General features: G+C 59.9%; 2 protein-coding genes across 2 annotated transcripts in view; both read right to left on the bottom strand.

The window, feature by feature from the left end:
- COL16A1 (collagen type XVI alpha 1 chain) overlaps positions 1-730 on the bottom strand; it is a 28,869-nt gene extending 28,139 nt beyond the window's left edge. Inside the window, exon 1 of the mRNA XM_059488853.1 lies at positions 650-730. Within this exon, the coding sequence (XP_059344836.1) occupies positions 650-725 (76 nt within the window). The 5' untranslated portion in view covers positions 726-730. The remainder of the gene's footprint in view (positions 1-649) is intronic.
- Positions 731-5,776: 5,046 nt separating this feature from the next.
- The window catches only part of ADGRB2 (adhesion G protein-coupled receptor B2), a 31,130-nt gene continuing 16,878 nt past the window's right edge, over positions 5,777-20,028 (bottom strand). The window contains exons 9-31 of the mRNA XM_059488641.1: positions 19,483-19,677; positions 19,308-19,376; positions 19,088-19,196; positions 17,963-18,109; positions 17,112-17,187; positions 16,938-17,040; positions 15,877-15,920; positions 13,500-13,626; positions 12,722-12,825; positions 11,908-12,010; positions 11,527-11,677; positions 10,428-10,497; positions 10,221-10,287; positions 10,045-10,130; positions 9,347-9,445; positions 8,456-8,627; positions 8,288-8,383; positions 8,111-8,150; positions 7,327-7,985; positions 7,045-7,080; positions 6,672-6,776; positions 6,479-6,532; positions 5,777-6,388 (exon numbers count right to left, since the gene is read on the bottom strand). Coding sequence (XP_059344624.1) covers positions 6,194-6,388; positions 6,479-6,532; positions 6,672-6,776; positions 7,045-7,080; positions 7,327-7,985; positions 8,111-8,150; positions 8,288-8,383; positions 8,456-8,627; positions 9,347-9,445; positions 10,045-10,130; positions 10,221-10,287; positions 10,428-10,497; positions 11,527-11,677; positions 11,908-12,010; positions 12,722-12,825; positions 13,500-13,626; positions 15,877-15,920; positions 16,938-17,040; positions 17,112-17,187; positions 17,963-18,109; positions 19,088-19,196; positions 19,308-19,376; positions 19,483-19,677 — 2,907 coding nt within the window. The 3' untranslated portion in view covers positions 5,777-6,193. The remainder of the gene's footprint in view (positions 6,389-6,478; positions 6,533-6,671; positions 6,777-7,044; positions 7,081-7,326; positions 7,986-8,110; positions 8,151-8,287; positions 8,384-8,455; positions 8,628-9,346; positions 9,446-10,044; positions 10,131-10,220; positions 10,288-10,427; positions 10,498-11,526; positions 11,678-11,907; positions 12,011-12,721; positions 12,826-13,499; positions 13,627-15,876; positions 15,921-16,937; positions 17,041-17,111; positions 17,188-17,962; positions 18,110-19,087; positions 19,197-19,307; positions 19,377-19,482; positions 19,678-20,028) is intronic.

Genomic DNA, 20,028 nt, shown 5'->3' with positions numbered 1-20,028 from the left:
GACAGTGACAATGTCCCCTCCTGCCTGATGCAACCCCGGTGTTGCTTCCAGCAGCTCCTCCCCCGGAGCCCGGGGCTCATCCCACACCGGGACCCATCTCTGTTCCCCGTCCCTGTTTCCATCCCTGTTCTCCAATCCCTATTCCCATCCTCATTTCCCCACCCCTGTTCCCCCATCCCCGTTCCCATCCTCAGCCACCGTCCCCCTGTCCCCAGCTGCACCTGGACACCTCCCAGCCCTCCACCATGGTGTGCATCATGGCCAAACCCCCCTCGGGAGCTCTGTGCATCCTCACCCTGCCCCGTCCTGGCTCACCTGCCCTGCCCAGATCCGGCTCCAGCCGCACTGCCCTGGCTGTCACCGAGTGTCACCAAACCCCATCTGTCCCCATGCCAGGCCTCTGGGGGCTGTGTTGGGGTGTCCCAGGCTGGCTCAGCTCTGCCACCCCTGGCCCCCTGCCCGCGGGGGATGCTGAGCAAAGCCTGGCACTCACTCTGGAGCCACCACTCCGGTCCTGGCATGTGGGGACCTGGCACAGCTCGCAGCGTCTGTGGTCACCTCTGCTCTGCCACCCCTGGGCTGACCCAGCTGTGACAGGGACAGAGGAGGAGGGATGTGGCTCCCAAGCCCTTCTCCCGGTGTTCCTTACCTTCTGTTGGCAGCGGCTCCTTCCCCTGGCAGGCGCTGATGAGCCAGGCGAGCACCAGGGCCCAGAGACCCCTCATGGTGCCCCTGGCAGAGGCTCAGGGCCCTCAGGGCCACCTGCAAGGGACAGACCCCAAGATGGGCACCTGGTTGCCCACACCAGTAAAGCCACCAGCATGGAGTGGCACTGACCCTCCATGGCCATGGCTCAGTGATGTTTTGGGGGGTCAGTGTGTCCCCCATCCCTCTGCTCCACACCCACCCCAAGTCTCAGCATCCCAGCATCCCTGGGTGTCAAAGGCCAGCACCGAAATTTACACCAAACATTCAGAAATGCAATGACTGAAGTTTTCCCCAGAGTGGAACCGGGTGCACCCGCCCGGGAAGGGCTCAGCACCTCCCGTTCCATCTCCCGGCCCCGCGTGGATCCCGGCAGATGAAACCAGGTCGGGGTATCCCTGCAGGTCACCCCGACCTGGCCCCTCTCCTGCTTCCTGCCACGAGGCAAGCCGGGGCTGCCGGCAGGGACAGACGGACAGACGGACAGACGGACACCGTCGGCTCCGGGGCTGCTGCCCGAGCGGGACATCCCCGTCCTTCCACCCCTGCCCTACATCCTCGGGGCTCTCTGGCACCCCCCGATCTTCCCAGCCCCCCTGTCCCCCCACAGCCCCTTCACCGCTTGTCCCCTGTGCTGCCACCCGGCTCCTCTGGCCCGTGCCACCCCTTGTGCCACCCCCGCTCCGTTCCTCGCCTTCCCCGCGCCGCACCCTCCGCACCGGCGGGTCCCCGCGGCCCCGGGGCGGGATTAACGCCGGGGATTAACGGGGAATAATCCCCCTCGTCCCGTCCCGCCGCAGGGCCGGGCTGCTCCGCGCTGCCGGGGCTCACCTGCGCGGGGCTCGGTGGGGACGGGGGGTGCGGGACACCGGGACACCGGGAATTCCACCGCGGGACACCGGGAACTCCGCTGGAGAGCGGGACACCGGACACCGGGAGCCGCCCCCGCCGCCTTCCCCGCCTCCCTCCGGGGGGAGCCCGAGCCGCCCCCCAACCCGGGGGAGCCGCCTTGGCATCCCCGCCCTCCTCCTCCTCCTCCTCCTCCTCCTCCTCCTCCTCCACCTCCTCCTCCTCCTCCTCCTCCTCCTCCTCCTCCTCCTCCAGGCAGCGCCTCCGCTCCCTCCCCACCCTCCTTCCCCTCTCCGGCCCAGACGCGGGGAACCCCAATCCCGGGAATTGGGATGGGGTGTATCCCATTCCCTGTCTGCCATCCTTGTGGAGCGGCTCTTCCTCCCCACAGGCAGCTGAGGGCACCCGCGGGTGGCACCGCTGGCCAGAATGTGTCCCCAAGGAAGGACGGTGTCCCTCAAGTCCCCCTTGTGGAGCGGCTCTTCCTCCCCACACGGAGCTGAGGGCACCCACTGGTGGCACCGGTGGTGGCACCGCTGGCCAGAATGTGTCCCCAAGGAAGGACGGTGTCCCTCAAGGATGCTCCTCCACGGGCACGGCCCCAGGAGCAGCTCCGGGCAAACCCCGAGGGCTGCCAGCTCTCTGTGTGACACGGAGCTGCTGTCCCCTCCCTGCGCCTCGGGGGTGCCTTGGGGACAGTCTGGGAGAGATGCCCGGGGTCAGAGCGAGGAGACAGGATGGCTGCTGCCACCATCCCTGCCGCCATCCCTGCCGCTGGCACCGCGTCCTGCGGATCTCCCAAAGCCCTGCCAAGCCCTGGAGGGATCCCAGGATGTGCCAGCCTGCAATGCTGCCCCGGGATGTGCCAGCCTGCAATGCTGCCCCGCGGCCTGGCTGCCCCATCCTCCCATTCTCATGCGTGCCAGGCCGCCCTGACCCCCCAAAACCAGGCAGAGAAGGAGCTCAGCTCATGTAATTTTAGGTCTGGAGGGTGCAAAGCATCCTCTGGCATCTCCATGGCTGTGTCACCGTGGCACAGGGACTCTCAGGATGGCCCAGCTGCGTTTTCTCCCGAATTGTGATGGATCTGTTCAGGCTGCAGCTTTAGAGACGCGTGAGGGACGCGTGGATCTCAATAAAGTCGCTAATTAGCAACTGCTGCTCGTGCAGAGGCAGTAAATGAGCTGTCGTGGGCAACCCCAGCCAGTCCCGGCGACAACGCTCCCGCGAGGTGCCTGCTGAGGTAATTAAGGGTAATTAAAGCAAGTGGGAACGAAAACAGAGCGAATTTTCCTCTGTTCTCTCGTTTGGGATGATTGTTCTTTGTTTGGGGCCACCCAGCAGCGATGAACTTGGGTTTGTGCGTCCTGTGGGCCCCAAAACCGGCCCCACATCCCATCCCAGCCCCAGAGCAGAGCAGGGGTGAAGGGCAGCCTCATCCCATCCTCTGCATCTCTCAAGATCCTCAATTCATCTGCAAAGCGCTTCGGAGGGTTTACAATTGAGTTTCCCTCACTTCCCAGGGTGCTCCCTTGGTTTCCTTGCCCCCAACCCAGCGGCACAAAGCGACCGAGGGTGGCAGCGTGGAAAACCCCGCTCCGTGCAGCTCCTGCTTCTCTTTGCTGCTCCAGAGCACGGGATCGGCATTTCCAGAGGGAGGAAGAAGCCGGATCCCGCCTGCCCAGAGCTCTGCCTTGGAGCGGCGCCCAGCGGGGGGATGGAAAGCAGGATCCTGCAGCCCACCCTCCATCCATCCCATCATGGAAAAAAAGCAGAGGCACGCTGTGCTTCCAAGAAACTGCCGAGCCGCCTGCCAAAAAACACGAGCCGGAGCAGAGCCCGGTAATTTTGGGGCTGGAGAAAATTTTGCCTCCGAGCAACGCGGATATTTTGTTACCCTGGGGCTCCCCACATCTCATCCACCCCCAAAAAGCTCCCCAAATCCAGGGAATGAGGGTTGGGATGACGCCGGCCGGGCCAGGCTGGCTCAGAGGCAGCTGGACAAGGCGCAGGAGGGAATTCCTGCGGTGAGGATTTCAGAGGCTCAGCATTAATTTCTGCTCCGATCCAGGCACAATTCCCCCCCCTTCCCTCCCTGCCTAATTCCAGCCAGGAAGGAAAGCGCCTGCAGGAATTCTTTCCAGCTTCCCAGGGCCGTTTGTGCCGCGGTGCTAGAACAGCAATTTTTGCCTCTTTTTGGTGAAGTTTCTTTCCTGGGAAGCGGAGGGAGAAGCCTCAGAGCCGCTTCTCCATCATTTCCGCCCCCCAAAATTCACATTTTTGGCACTGGGGGGACTCAGCCCGGCTCCGATTGGAGCAGAGAATGGAAAACAGCTCCAGAGCTCTGGGATCTGCTCCGACCCACCCTGTACCCCTGTCTGGCAGGACTGAGGATTTCAGAGGCTCAGCATTAATTTCTGCTCCAATCCAGGCACAATTCCAGCCAGGAAGGAAAGCGCCTGCATGAATTCTTTCCAGCTTCCCAGGGCCAGTTTGTAGCCGCGGTGCTAGAACAGCAATTTTTGCCTCTTTTTTGGTGAAGTTTCTTTCCTGGGAAGCGGAGGGAGAAGCTCCACGAGGGCCTCGTACCCCGAGCAGCCTCAGAGCCGCTTCTCCATCATTTCCGCCCCCCAAAATTCACATTTTTGGCACTGGGGGGACTCAGCCCGGCTCCGATGGGAGCTGAGAATGGAAAACAGCTCCAGAGCTCTGGGATCTGCTCTGACCCACCCCTGTCTGGCAGGACTGGGGGCTGTCCCTTGTCCCTTTATGCTGGGACACTCCTCGAGCCTGTGCCTCTGGCCCGGGCTCCGTTCCCTCGCCCCATCTGGCGTCTCCATGAGTAATAAAAGCCGCTAATTGCCAACAGATGCCCCAGGAAACCCTGACGCTGCCTCTCGCGGCTGTGTTTGGCTGGGGAAGGAGAGGAGGGGAGCTGGAGCAGGCCCCGGATCCCCCCGAAGCAGGGAGGGTGCATAGGGGGGGGATCCCTGTGCGTGGCAGCTCTGAGAAACCGGAGCTGGAGATGTGGCTGCAGAATTCCAGCAGAATTTTCCAGCAGAATTTTCCAGCAGAATTCCAGCAGAATTTCCAGCGGAATTTCCAGCAGAGTTTTCCAGCAGAATTCCAGAAGAATTTCCGGCAGAATTTTCCGGTAGAATTAGGGACGAGCAGGGGGACACCCCAAGGAATGGATGTTGCTCCTGACCCACACCCTCCATGGGGCTGGGAGCCCCACAACCGCCCCAGGATCTGTCACCCGTGATTCTGACCCCTGCCATGGGCAGCCAAAATGTTCATGTTCATCCTGGCCCCCTCCCCAAACAGCTGGATCCCGCTTAGGAGGTGGCAGTGGGATAATTTGGCTCCTTCCACGCCCTCCTCGTCACTCCCACCACCACGTTGGGACACAAATGGCTTCTCCCAGTGGCCCAAACCTGAACTGGGCACTGCTGGGATGAACTGGCTTATGAAATTGGGACTTTCAACCCCACTCCAAGGGTCACATCCTGTCCCAGTGTCCCAGTGCTGGGGATGGGGGCAGCCCTGTCCCATCCCATGGGCAGTGGCCACCAGCCCAAACTGGGCAGCGTCCTTTGGTCTTCCCAAGCCTGTGCTGTCCAAGGGAAGGCCTCAAGAAGCTCAGGAGGTTTTCCCAGAGGGAAAAGGGGTGGGACCAGGATCTACTCCCACCATGGCACCGCCATGGAGGAGTTGGAAGGGTTTTGGTGCCGTGATCCCACCATGGATCCAAATCTCTCATCCCAGATGTGCCCAGAGCCACCAGCAGAGATGTCCTCTCCTCCAGCACCACTGTCCTGCTCTGCACATTCCCATCCACAGTTGCTGCTCCTGCTGGAGCTCCCACCTCCATCTCTGGACGCTGGGATGCTCCAGCAGCACCAGGCAGCCCACCTGGAGCGACTCCACATGGTGATGACCTCCAAGATTCCTAATTTACTCACAGATTAATTACTCTATAATTACCTTTCCCATCTCCCATGATCAGACCCTCATTTGCAGCACGTGGGTGCAGGATCAGCCCTGCTCAGGGTGGGATTTTTGGGCAGGGGGGGCAGGCTGTGACACGCTGGGTGACACTGGGTGGCACTGGGTGACAGCCACCCCCAGGCCAAGCACGAGGCAGCGCCCACGGCCCCACGGCACCACAGAGAGTGAATTTTATTTCCAACAACGACAGCACCTGCCCCGTGGGGTGGGGGACGGTGGGGAGGGCTGGGAGGGGGCGGCCGCGGGGCTCCCGGCGCTTTTTGGGGGGGGTCCCGGGGGGCGGCCGCTGGCGTGCACACGGTGCACGGCGTGAAGAAGAAGAAGAAGAAGAAACATCCCGGTAGAAAAGAACAAAGGTCTGAGGGCCTCCACGGGCCGGTCCTGCCCCGGGGGTTGGGGTGCAGGCGTGAGCGTGGGGGAGCATTTTGGGGATGGGTGGGGGGAGAGGGCGCGGGTCCCCTCCACACCCGCGTCCTGGGGGTGGCGGGAGGAGGAGGAACCGCATGAGGACGGGTGGGAGGCGGCTCTCCCGAGGGGCAGGGACCCCCCGGCTGCCCCGGGGCTCGGAGCAAACCCAGCGGGGCCGCGCACGGGGCGGCGGCGGCAGCGGCGGCGGCACCTCCGGGGCTCACACCTCTGTCTGGAAATCGCCGTCGGCCGCGTCCAGGCCAGCGCAGTGGCTGTCCCAGTCTGCCCTGCACAGCTCCAGCCGGTCCCGCTGGGCGCTGGGCAGCGAGCCCAGTGTCATCGCCTTGAACGTGCTCCATGGCTTGGGCGGCGCTGCCGGAGCTTTCGGCCGCTGCTCCTCAGGGCTGGTCACATCCTGCAGGGTGAGGGGCAGCTGTGGGCAAGCTCTGTGCCACAGCCACCTCCTGCCCTCTCCACAACACCCCCAGGGGGGGTCAGGACTTACGTTGGCCGTGCTCTTGTCCCCGCCGCCCGACGAGACGCTCCACCGCTTTTCTCGCTGTGGAAAAACGCCAGCGCTCAGCCCCGGCGGCGCCCCGGGGTGCCCTGAGTGTCCCCGGGGTGCCACAGTCCATGCGGGAGGAGGAAAAGGCTGGCAGGGTGCACGCCAGGGCAGGACGGGGCCTCCAGGACCTCACCTTGGAGGAGCCGGTGGACGGAGCCCGGTACCGGTCCAGCGTGTGGAATTTCTGGTTGAGCTCGTGGTAGAGCTCCGAGTGGCGTTTCCGTGTGTGCATCACCTTCTGCGGGGGCAGAGCAGGGCCTGTGGCCATCGGCTCTGCCCGCTGTGTCCCCTGTCCTTTGGCACTGTCCCCATCCCTGTCCCAATCCCTGGCATCCCAGACCAGCACTCCACGCTCATCATCGGTGTTTTAATCCAGAGCCAACGCTTGGCACTGCCTGGTCTAAACCCCTCGGAGCTCAGGAGCTGCTGGTGGGGCAAAGGGAGTTGGGACAACGTGGATCAGTCCCCCACGATGACACCGGTGCCACCTCCATGGCAGCACTTACCTCAAAGTCCAGGTCAGAGTACCGCAACCTCTTCCTCTGGCAGGGGGACAGGCAGGAGCAGGGGAGGAGATGGAGAAGAAAAGGGAAAGGTCTTTGCAGGGCCAGGATGAGAGGGAACAGGGTTTAGGGGCTCATGCCAACCCCAATCCATGCCCAGCTGGGGACACGGAGCTCATCCCGCCAAGGGTGGGATGGCACGGGGGGAATTCATGCATCTTTACACGTGCATTTGTCTCCTGGGCACACAGCTCCCTCCCCACATGGGCACCACCCCCCGCTCACCTCCAGGGACCCCACTTTCATGGCAGAGCCGGGCACGGTGCGGGGCATGGTGCGGCTGCGCTCCGACAGCTCCGAGGCCAGGATCTGCCTCACCGTGGGGTGCTGCTTGAACTGCAGGCCGTAGGGCGCCTTCACCGTGGCGTAGGGCTGGTTGAGGTTCACATTGACGTGATCCACGGCCACAAAGCCGGGATAGGCATCCCCTTCTGCCGCCGGGCGCCCCGTCCCGCCGGGCACCGCTTCCTCCGCGCCGGCACCGAGGGTTCCTTCCTCCCGCGGGAAGCGCTTGAGGCTGCTGGTGCGCCGGGGCAGCATCATGTAATCGCTCTCTCGGGGCGGCTCGGGAGCCCGGATCCAGCCGTATTCCAGGGGTCTCAGACTGCTCTCAGTGCACAGGTAAACGGGACCCGGCGCCTCCAGGCTGAGCTGCTGCGCTGGCGGCTCGCCCAGCTCGGTCAGACCCGCCACCACGTTGGGCGTCATCTTGGGCACCTGCACCAGGATGCTGGTGGGGGGGATGTTGCCGGGCAGGCTGGAGAAGCCCAGGCCGCCCTCCGAGGTGGTGTTGAGCTTGGGGTCTTCGTCTCCGTCCAGGGAGATGCGCGACAAGGTGCCCGTGATGGTGGCGGGGTTGCAGGTGTTCACCTCTTTGAACAGCACTGTGGGCATGGAGCGGGGTCAGAGCCGGCCCTGAGGGTCCCACCGTGGGTAGGGGGCACAGGAGGGACCCCTCTGGCTCGTGCTGCCTGTCCCTCCCAGGTGTGGCCAACAGAGGGGAGCTCACCTGTCTGACACGCCAGGTCAACGTCCTTTTCAAAATCTGTCTATAAAAATCCAGAAAGAAGGGAGAGAGCGAGACAGAGAGGAGAGAAAGAGAAGGGAGAGACACGGGGAAATGAAGCAGCACGGCCGGGCATGGGCAGCAGCGGCGGCGGGGGTCTCCAGGGGGGGACCCACTCACCAGGATCTGCACCTGCCCGTTCTTGCAGGAGTCGGGCGAGTTCTCATTCTCCTCGCTCCTGCACCCCCCCATCTGACACTTGACCACGTCCTGGACCTGCGGGGACAGAGCCGGTCACGGCCCCGCGGCCAGGGCTGTCCCCCGGCGCCCCTCCGGCGCCGCCCCCACCTCTCGGCGCAGGAAGCCGTGCACGGTGATGATGACGAAGCCCTGGACGGAGTTGAAGACGGCGAAGAGGACCTGGAAGAGGATGGAGCGCCGGTCGGTCATGGCGAGCACGGCCGACATCCAGGTCAGCGCCAGCAGAGGCAGGACCACGCAGGAGCTCCACAGCGATGCCCTGGCGCAGGGAGAGAGGGGCCGGGGTGAGCCTGAAGGGTGGGGCTGCTCTGGGAGAGCCCCCCGAGCATCGCCCCCTCCCCACAGCAGCCCCCCAAACTCCACAAGCATGGTTGGGGCTGTGTGACACAGCTGTCCCCTCGTCCTCGGTGTCCCCAAGCCAGTGCTGGCTGGGAACTGAGGGTTGAGGGGACCTGTGGGCTCCAGCCCCGCAGGTGTGTACCTGTCCTCACACAGCCACAGGGTGCTGGGGGGACACGGGGACACCACCACCCTACCACGGCCACCAGAACAGCAGAGAGGGGAATTTGGGGATTTTTTCTCTTTTTTTGCAGCGAATTTTGGGGCTGCCTCTATTGTGACCAAACCCCCATGAGCAGGGACTTTGGCGGCCACACTCCATGAGGAGAGTCCCGAGGGTCCCCACCTCGAGGCCAGACAAGCCCCCCAACCCCAGCAATGAGGTGACCTGCCATGGGAAGCCATGCCATGCAGACGTGATGGGACACCCCGCCCCGAGCACACAGCATCACCCTTCCTTCCTTCCTTCCTTCCTTCCTTCCTTCCTTCCTTCCTTCCTTCCTTCCTTCCTTCCTTCCTTCCTTCCTTCCTTCCTTCCTTCCTTCCATCCCCTCGGGGACCCCCAAGCCGCCCCCAGAGATGCCCAGAGCCCCCTCCCCGCGCTGTGCTCGGGGCGGGGGGCGCGGGACGGGCACTAACATGGCACTGCTGGCGGTGGCGGAGGTCATGGCCGCGCTGGACACCACGCCGCACTTGGTGCATTTCAGCAGCAGGCTGCCGCACGGGGGGGGCTTGGAGCTACGGGCCCAGCGCCCCCCCGGCGCCCCGCGGCCAGGACCGGGCCACGCGGGGACGAGGAGGAGGAGGAGGAGGGATGCAGGCATGGGGAGAGGAGAGGGAGCAAGGCACGAGGGTGAGGGGATGGACAGATGGACGGACAGATGGATGGAGGGATGGATGGATGGATGGATGGATGGATGGATGGATGGATGGATGGATGGATGGATGGACGGACACACAGGCAAGAAGCAAATGGGAGGAGGAGAAGAAAGAGAAAGAGAGAAAGAGAGCGTCGGGTTAGTCGAGGGTGGCAGCTGTTAATGGCGAGGGGGGGTGGCCAAGCGGCAGGGGAGGGGGCGGGCACGGAGGGGGGGCTGTGGCCTGCGGACCCCCCCCTTCCCCGAGGGGCTGCCCCCCAAATTCTGCCCCTCCAGCAGCCCCCAACGAGGAGGGGCTGTGCTCACCCCGCGCTTGGCCCCCGCCGCCCACTGATGCGGTGAAATCTGCCCCATCCTGTGCCCGCTGCTTGGGCACCCCGTGCCCAGCCCCTGGCAGGGTGTGGGGGTCTGGGGACACCCCTGGGACCTCCTCTCGTGGGGCACAGGGCACACACTTACCCAGCTCGCTGCTTTTTGGACTTATCTGAAATGCCGTCGCGGGACATGAGCTTGTTGAAGACGATGATGCCCACCAGCATGTTCACCTGCGGGAGGGTGGGCTCAGGGCTGGCATGGAGACCCCTACCCGTGCCACCAGCCCTCCCAGGGTGGGGTTTGGGGGGTCCAGGGCTCACCAGCACAATGACAGCAGCGGGTCCCACGAAGGCGTAGAGCAAACCGCCCTCCAGCGAGAGCCAGCAGCTGCAGGGGACACAGGGTGGCGGGTCAGGGACAGCCCCGTGGTTGTGCCCTGCTCCCAGTGAACCCACAGCAGCCACCATGCCCTGCCCCCTGTCCCCTGTCCCCACCACCCCGTGTCCCTTGTCCCCTGTCCCACGTACTAGCTCGCTGTCCCGTAGCCTTTGGTCCGCGTGAATCCAACGGAGACGGCGACCACGAGGGCTGGCAACCCTGGAGAGGGGACACGGGGATGGAGGAGATGGAGGAAGGTGGCACTGTGCCCACCCTGTGCCAGCTCCAGGGGTGGGGACAGCGATGGAGCTCCTCTGACAGCTCCTGAGGGTGCCACAACCGAGACACCCGGGTCTGCTTTGGTGCGCTGTGCCTCAGTTTCCCCTCTGATGTGTCGCAGACATCTTGTATGAAAAGTCCTTTCCTTAGGATTTTTCCTCCTGAGAAGCTGAGAGGCCTCAGGAGCAAAATGTAAACATTGATTATCTGCTGCTGTGGAATGCAACAGGTGCATCTGGGATTGGTCTCATGGGGTTGTTTCTAATTAATGGCCAATCACAGTCAGCTGGCTCGGACAGAGCCTGAGCCACAAGCCTTTGCTATCAGTCTTTCCTATTCTACTCTTAACCAGCCTTCTGATGAAATCCTTTCTTCTATTCTTTTAGTATAGTTTTAATGTAATATATATAATAAAATAATATGAATATAAAATGAAAAATAATAATATATATAATAAATTATAATATATAAATGTAATAAAAATCATAGTATTTAATTAAGGTTTCCTTATAATAGTTTATTTTTAATATGTATAATATTTATAATATTTTAATAGAATATTTTATAATATTTTAATAGAATATTTTATTATGTATTTATATATTTATATATTTATATATTTATATATTTATTTATAGACTTTTTATTTAATATAATATTTATAATATCCTATTTTTAATATTTTATTATTTTAATATTAATATTTTATTATATATTACAATATATAGATAATAATAAATATATAATAATAATTAATAATACTAATATAAAACAAGTCTTCTGAAACATAGAGTCAGATCCTCATCTCTTCCCTCACCTTCAGACCCCTGTGAGCACCATCACACCGAGCCTGGGGTGTGCCAGGGACGGGCAAGGGGTGCCCCCCTCCCAGCCAGGCCAGGAGATTGGTAAACAATGAAGATTCTTTATTCAGAAATAAAGATTTGCACAGCCAGGCCGGGCTCTTACCCCATCCCAAGCACAGGAAGCGTTTCCTGACCAGGCGTGTCCGGATCCGGCCGATCACCGCCAGGTACGACTGCCAGGCCTCGGTCAGCACCCAGCAGAAGGACGAGAGGAAGAAGAAGTGGAGGAAGGCAGCGGTCATGGTGCACACGCCCTGCAGGGGGAACACGGGGACATCACGGGGACATCACAGCGACATCACAGGGACATCAGTGCCTGGCACTGTGGTGGTTAAACGCCCATGCCCGGCGAGGTTTGTGTCAAAGCAAGGGGGATTTAATCCCGGGATCGAGTTAATCCAAATCCAATCTGCAGCTGGGAGCCAGCAGGGGACCAGGAGAGAGGCTGAGGGTGGCAGGGTGGTGGCAGGGTGGTGGCACCCACCTTGCTGAGCATCTGGGACTGGCCCACGAGGATGAGGATGTTGGAAGCCAGGATGGAGACACAGAAGTTGAGCAGGATGATGGAGCGCTCCGACTTGATGAACCTGCGGCAGGAGCGGCGTGGGGCCAGCCTGTCTCTGTCCCAGTCCCATGTCCCTGTCCCTGTCCCATGTACCATGTCCCTGTCCCATGTCCCTGGCACTTATCCTATGTCCCTGTCCCTTGTCTTTGTCCCATGTCCCTGTCCCTTGTTCCTGTCCCTGTGCCTTGTCCTATGTCCCTATCACTTCTCCCATGTCCCTGTCCCATGTCCCATGTCCCTGTCCCATGTCCCTTGTCCCTTGTCCCATGTCCCATGTCCCTGCCCCATGTCCCATGTTCCATGTCCTTGTCCCTTGTCTCTGCCCCATGTCCCTGTCACTTGTCCCATGTCCCATGTCCCATGTCCCATGTCCCTGTCCCATGTCACTGTCCCATGTCCCTGTCACTTGTCCCATGTCCATCACTTATCCTATGTCCCTTGTCTCATGTCCCCATCCCTTGTCCCCTGTCCCTGTCCCATGTCCCCTGTCCCTGTCCCCTGTCCCTGTTCCTTGTCCTTGTCCCTGTCCCCATCCCTTGTCCCATGCTGCCACAGGGTGGGCACTGTCCTGTGGTGGGGACAGTCTCAGGCACTTCTCCCACCCAGCTTTTCCATTCCCATTAATCCCATTGATTCTGAGCCTTCCCCAGTGCCCTGTCCCCCTTTGTCACCCCCTCCCCACACAGCCCCACGCCCCAGGAGCCCCCCATGTCCCCATGTCCCCTCGGGTCACCTCCAGAAGGCGGCGTAGATCACCAGCAGGGTCAGCAGGGCCATGCAGGACACGGCACAGCCGATCATCAGCGGCACCGACGGCGTCCCCGAGGGGTCCATGGCCTGGGGGGACACACAGGCTGAGCCCAGCCCCCTCCCCACTGCTCCCTGACAGCCCCTCTGGTGCCAGAAGGGGTCGGTGGCAGTGGTGGCACTGCCAAAGGGGACTCTGTGCCAACAGGGAATGGCAATGGGGTGCCCCCTCCCCTCCTGGCACACTGCAGTGCCCTGTATGGAGCTCTAGGGGCCATGGCAGCCCCTGCCCACACAAACCCACCCTGCTGGGGGTGCTGGGGCTGCTGGGGGTGCTGAGACCCTTCCCCTGGCTGCTGAGGATACCCCAACCCTCCTGTGCCCACCTCATCCTAGGAATGCCCCTTACCCATCCCCATTCTCCAGTGCCCACCTCATCCTAGAAATGCTCTGTGCCCATCCCCACCCTCCAGTGCCCATCTTATCCTAGGAATGCTCTGTGTCCCCACCCTCCTGTGCCCGCCTCATCCCAGAAATGCCCCATACCCATCCTCATCCTCCTGTGCCCACCTCATCCTAGAAATGCTCCATGCCCATCCCCACCCTCCAGTGCCCACTTCATCCTGGAAATGCTTCGTGCCCATCCCCACCCTCCCTCAGGACCGCCCGTGCCCAGCTCAGGAGTCACTCCCCAGCCACACCCCGTGTCCCCAGCAGGCTGGTGGCTGTCCCCAGCCTGTCCCCAGCCTGTCCCTGTGCCCTACCAGGTCCCTGGGCAGCTGGGCGAGCACGGCAAAGGTGGCGAGCTGGCGGCACTGGCACTTGGTGTGCGCCGGGAGGGTCTCCAGGGTTTGGCAGCTCTCCGTGTCCCAGTTTCCCAGGCCAGCATCGCTGATTAATGGCAGGAGAGAGCAGAGGGAGAGCAATTTGAAATGATCAAACACGCGGCAGCCCCTCGCTCCTCTCCGGGGTTAACCCCTTCCTGGCCTTGCCCAGGGGGTGGCACTGAGGGGGCACTGCCAGGGGAACCCCCCCAAGCCTGGGGAGGGGGTGAAACCATCCCTGCCCTGGAAGGCTTCGGGTTTAATCATCCCACAGAGATCTGAGAAGGAAGAAACATCTCAGAGAAGGGCAGGGCAGTGGCAGGACAGGCAGGAACAGCCCCAAGAGCCCCCTGGCACCTCTGTCCCCTCCCAGGGGAGTGCAATGGGGACCCCTCCCTCCATGGGGTCCTCATTATGGGGACCCCTCTGTCTTTGGGACCCCTCATTATGGGGACCCCTCATTATGGGGACCCCTCTGTCTTTGGGACCCCTCATTATGGGCACTCCTCATTATGGGGACCCTTCTGTCTTTGGGACCCCTCTTGGCCTTGGGGACCCCTCCCACCCTTGGGGACCCTTCTGTCATGGAGCCTTTCCTGTTAGAAAGATCTCTCCACCATGGAGATCCCTCATTATGGGGACCCCTCTGTCTTTGGGACCCTTCATTATGGAGACCCCTCATTATGGGGACCCCTCTGTCTTTGGGACCCTTCATTATGGGGACCCCTCATTATGGGGACCCCTCTGTCTTTGGGACCCCTCATTATGGGGACCCCTCATTATGGGGATCCCTCTGTCTTTGGGACCCCTCTTGCCATTGGGGACCCTTCTGTCATGGGGGCTCTCCTGTTAGAAGGATCTCTCCCCCATGGAGAGATAAAGGTCCCCCCCCTTTTATGGGGACACCCTTTTTATGGGGACCCAACCCTTTGGGGACCCTCCTGCCATGGGGACCCTTCATATTAAAGGGATTTCTCCACCCTGGTGACCCTTCCTGCACAGGGACCCCTCCTGCCATGGAGTGCCCCCAGTGAGGGGGCAGAGAGTGGGGTGGCACTGCCACGCCCAGGGAGAGCAGCCACAGCCCCCAGCAGGTCAGGAAAACCAGGAACTGTGTCTGTGGGACAGCTGGGGATGTCCCTGGGGCAGGGCTGAGACCTGCCACGCTCATCACAGCCAACACCTCCCCACCGGTTTGGGGGATGAAAGGAACCAGTGACCCCAAACCGTGGGGTTCCCGTGGCTACCTGGGCAGGGGGGCTGGCAGTGCCCTCCCCCAGCCCGCGGCGCTGCCCGCCCCCCTTCCTGCCCTACTTTCCCTCATTCCTGCCAGCGCTAACAAATCACATCTGGCAGCCTGGCAGCGCCTCCGGGGCCACATCGATCCCGTGGGAGCTCAATTCACCCGTGCCACTGGGGCTGGGATGCGGGAAGGGATGGTCATGGTTCCTCATCCCTGCTCCCGTTCCTGCCCTCCCATCCCTGCTCCCATATCCCTGTTCCCATCCCAGCTCTCTCATCTCTGTATCCATCCCTGCTTTCTGTCCCTGTTCCCCCATCCCTGTTCCTTGTCCCTCTTCCCATTCCTGTTCTCTATTCCTATTCCTATCCCTGTTTCCCTATCCCTGTTCCCTGTTCCTTGTTTCCATCCCTGCTCCCTGTTCCCATCCTTGTTCCCCATCCTGGTTCCCCTGTTCCCTGTCCCTGTCCCTGTTCCCCCATCCTTTTTCCCACCCCCATTCCTCCATCCCTGTCCCCATCCCCATTCCTCCATCCCTGTCCCCATCCCCATTCCCCCATCCCTGTCTCCCATCCCTTTTCCCATCCCCATTCCTCCATCCCTGTCTCCCATCCCTTTTCCCATCCCTATTCCTCCATCCCTGTCCCCATCCCCATTCCTCCATCCCTGTCTCCCATCCCTTTTCCCATCCTCATTTCCCCATCCCTGTTCCCCCATCCCTGCTCCCTGTTCCCTGTCCCCGCCCCCGTTCCCCCATCCCTTTTCGCATCCCTATTCCTCCATCCCTGTTCCCCCATCCCCTGTTCCCATCCCTGCTCCCTGTCCCTCTTCCCTGTCCCTGTCCCCATCCCTGTTCCCATCCCTGTTTCTTGTCCCTATCCCCATCCCTGTTCCACATCCCATTTCCTCCATCTCTGTCCCCATTCCCCCACCCCTGCTCCCATCCCTGTCCCCATTCCAGTCCCTGTCCCTGTCCCTGTTCCCAGTCCTGGCTCCCTTCCCTCCCAGCAGCCCCCTGGCACTGCCAGCCCCGCCCTGTCCTCAGAGTGTCCCCATGTCCCCGTGTCCCTCACTCACGTCCTCGTGTAGTCCCAGGTGACACACTGCGGGTGGGACGTGCCCTGCGGACACAGGGACAGGTCAGAGCTGCCCTCAGCCCTGTCTCCACCCCACCAGGGACATGCCACCCCTTGGGGACATTCCCCAGGTGTACCAGGGGTGGCATGTCCCCACCGTGGGCACAGGGACCATGACACAAATTGGGAACAGCTGGTTCAGTGCCTGCAGGTGACAGGGACACACATGGGACTGGGAGGGGACACGGTGATGGGACAGCAGGGTGACACACGGATGGCGTGGGAGGGGACACTCACATTGATGATGTGGGAAAGGACATTAATGGTGACATGGGAGGGGACACTCATGGTGGTGATGAAGGAACTCGTTGATGACACAGGGGGGTTGATGATGAGGAAGGGCAATGCCACAAGAGGGGACAGCCACGATGGCAATGTGGGACAGGGGACACTTGTGTGGGTGACACAGAGGGGGACGCTCACAATGACGTGGGAGGGGACACTCAGTGATGATGAGGGACAAGAACAGTCACATAGACATGCCAGGGGGGACACAGGCTGATGACATGGGGAGGGGACACATTGATGACATTGGAGGGGGACACACACCTAGGTTGATGTTCTGGGAGGAGACACATTGGTGATGTGGGAAGGGACATTCATGGTGACGTGGGAGAGGGACACACACTGGTGACGTGGGAAGAGAGACATGGTGATATAGAAGGGACACTCGTGATACCAAGGAAGGGGACACTCAAGGGGGGGGGCACACACATTGATGATGTGGGAAGGGACATTCCCGGTGACATGGGAGGGGACACTCACGTTGATGACCATGGGAAGGGACACTCGTGATGCCAAGGGAGGGGACACTCACGTTGATGATGTGGGACAGGAGGGGACACTCACGTTGATGATGTGGGAAGGGACATTCCAGGTGCCAGGGGAGGGGACACTCACGTTGATGATGTGGGAAGGGACATTCCAGGTGCCAGGGGAGGGGACACTCACGTTGATGATGTGGGAAGGGACATTCCAGGTGCCAGGGGAGGGGACACTCACGTTGATGATGTGGGACAGCTCCACCAGCACGAGCGGCTCCGCGGGCCGGGTGGGCGGGCGCACCGTCACCGTCAGCACCTTGGAGGTGACGGCCAGGGGGCTCCTGCGGGAAGGGACACGGGCTGTGACAGGCCAGGGGGACAGCGGGGGACACGGTGGGGCGGTGCCACTCACCTGGGCGGGGGCAGGATGAGCCCCAGCGTGCGGTACAGCACCGCCCCGATGACAAAGTGCGACGATTCCTCGGCTTCTGCAGAGAGAGACACAGGGTGGGTGACACGGGAGAGGGGACACGCAGGGCAGGCCAGATGTGCGCCCAGATGTGTGGGGTACACGGCTCGAGAGCACGCGCGGTCACCTGCACATGCCTGGGGGTGCAGCTCAGGTGTGTGTGAATGGGAGCCAGATGTGAGCCCACATCTGCAGCAGGTGTGCACTCATGGGCACCTCCAGATGTGCACATTCACACCTCCAGATGTGCAGGCTCACAGGTGAACACATCTTCACACCTCCAGATGTGCAGGCTCATACATGTGTGCACTCCCAGATGTGCACTCACATGTGCGCATTCACACCTGAGTGCACATCCAGATGTGCACACTCTCAACATGCACACCTCCAGGTGTGCAGGCTCACACACTTGTGCACATCCAGATGTTCATGTTCACACCTGTTTGCACACCTGGACTCTCCCAATATGCACACTTCCAGATGTGCAGGCTCACACACGTGTGCACATCCAGATGTTCACGTTCACACCCGTGCGCCCACCTGCACACCCCCAGATGTTCACACGCCCAACTGACACACCTCCAAATGTGCAGGCTCGCAACACATGTGCACATCCAGATGTTCACATTCTCACCTGTGTGCACACCTGCACGCTTCCAGCATGCACACCTCCAGACGTGCAAGCACACGCCTGTGCTGTCCCAGACGTGCGGGAACGCTCAGTTCGACGCATGCCCACCTCCAGCTGTGCCCACCCCGCCAGATGTGCCCACAGCTGAGCCCTCCCTGCTCACCTGCCGAGGCGAGGCTCAGCACCTCCCTGGGGATGAAGAGCTTGTCCTCGGAGCTGCGCGCCCAGTCCTTCATCCCCCGCCGGCCCCTCATGGGGAAGTTGATGTCGCTGGACACGGCGGACACGGGCTCCCGCTGGATGCTGGTCACTGTCAGGGGACACCAGTGTCACCTCCCCGCTCCTGAGTCCCCTCAGGTCCCCACACTCACATGGTGGTGGTCCCAGGATGAGGGAAGAGATGAGAATGTTGACTCCATGTTTCAGATTGAACTTGATTCATTATTTTATTTTTTTATATATATCTATATATATTTGATTTTTATATCTAAAAATCAAATACATATAATACATAATATGTATAATATATATTTATTATATAAATATATAAATGTATAAAAATACTAAAGAAATATATATTATCTTATTATATATATTTATATTGTATTATAATATATAATATATAATATATAATATATAATATATAATATATAATATATAATATATATTATATAATATATAATATATAATATCTTTATTATATGAATATATATTTATTATAACATATATAAATATTATAAAACATATATTTATTATTTTATTATATATATTATATTAAAACTATACTAAAATAATAGAAGAATTTCATGTGGGAAGGTACATTCCTGATGACATGAGAAGCCTTTCAGCTTCTCAGGAGGAAAAATCCTAAGGAAAGGATTTTTCATAAAAGACGTCTGTGACAGCAGGGCGAGTGTGGAGCCATGATATTTTCTGAAAAATCCTTTCCTTAGGATTTTTTCTCCTGAGAAGTTCAGGAACAAAATGTAAACAATGGTTATCTGCTGCTGTGGAATGCAACAGGTGCATCTGGGATTGGTCTCATGTGGTTGTTTTTAATTAATGGCCAATCACAGTGAGCTGGCTTGGACTGTCTGGTCAGTCACAAGATTTTGTAATCATTCTTTTTCTATTCTTAGCCAGCCTTCTGATGAAATCCTTTCTTCTATTCTTTTAGTATAGTTTTAATGTAACATATATCACAAAATAATAAATCAAGCCTTCTGAAACATGGAGTCAGATCCTCATCCTCGGATCCCTGTGACCACCGTCCCACCCTGCCGCTCACCCAGGTTGTCAGTGACAATGAGGGAGCTCTGGAAAGCCTTCAGCGCGTTCCCCACCAGGTGGATGAAGTCCTCCACCACCTTCATCAGGTGCACGGAGCCAGGAGAGACCTGCAGGAGACGGGAGAAGCTCCAGAACCACCAGGATTGGTCACCGCGATGGGGACACCCCCGTGGCGGGGACATCCCAGCCGCCACCACCACCGCCCCTGTGCCACTCACCTGCTGGGCATCCTCCCACTTCTCCCGGTTCTCAGCGTCCACCATGTAGCTCACCACCTGGAAGAAGCGCTGCGGGGACGGGGCTCAGCGGGGCTGGGGACAGACCGACGGACAGACCGACCGACCGCCACCTCCCCGGGGATCGGGGGACCCTCTCCGTCCCCCCGGCCGCTACCTGCACGTCCTCGGAGGACGGGATGTAGGTGGCCCTCTTGAAGGTGTCGGTGACGTTGCGCAGGATGTCCACGGAGAAGAGCAGGTCCCCGCTGTAGTAGCTCTTGCGGGCCATGAGCTCCAGCAGGCTCCGCACCACCTGCGACATGCCCTCCCCTGCCAGCACCCGCTGGCCCTTGGCCAGGTGCTCCCGCAGCTGCCACGGGGAGGGGACAGCCGTGTCACCGAGCTGCCACCACCCCACAGCGGCGCTGAGTGTCCCTTATTGTCCCCAGAGCCCCAGGGACACTGCAGAGTTACTTAAGGCAGATGTGCAGGATGAGGGAGTCCACAGGGGTTTGGGGACATCCAGGGTGGTCTGGGGATATTCACAGGTGTTTGGGGACATTCACAGAGGTTTGGGGACATCCAGGTTGGTCTGGGGACATTCACAGGGGTTTGAGGACATGCAGGTGGTCTGGGGACATTCACCAAGGTTTTGGGACATCCAGGTTGGTCTGGGGACATCCAGGTGGTCTGGGGACATTCACAGGGGTTTGGGGACATC

Source organism: Ammospiza nelsoni, chromosome 25 (genome assembly GCF_027579445.1).
Source record: "Ammospiza nelsoni isolate bAmmNel1 chromosome 25, bAmmNel1.pri, whole genome shotgun sequence".
In the NCBI taxonomy this organism is placed as follows: domain Eukaryota; kingdom Metazoa; phylum Chordata; class Aves; order Passeriformes; family Passerellidae; genus Ammospiza; species Ammospiza nelsoni.
Note: the sequence above shows the minus strand (reverse complement) of the source record. Positions and strands in the feature narration are given on the sequence as shown.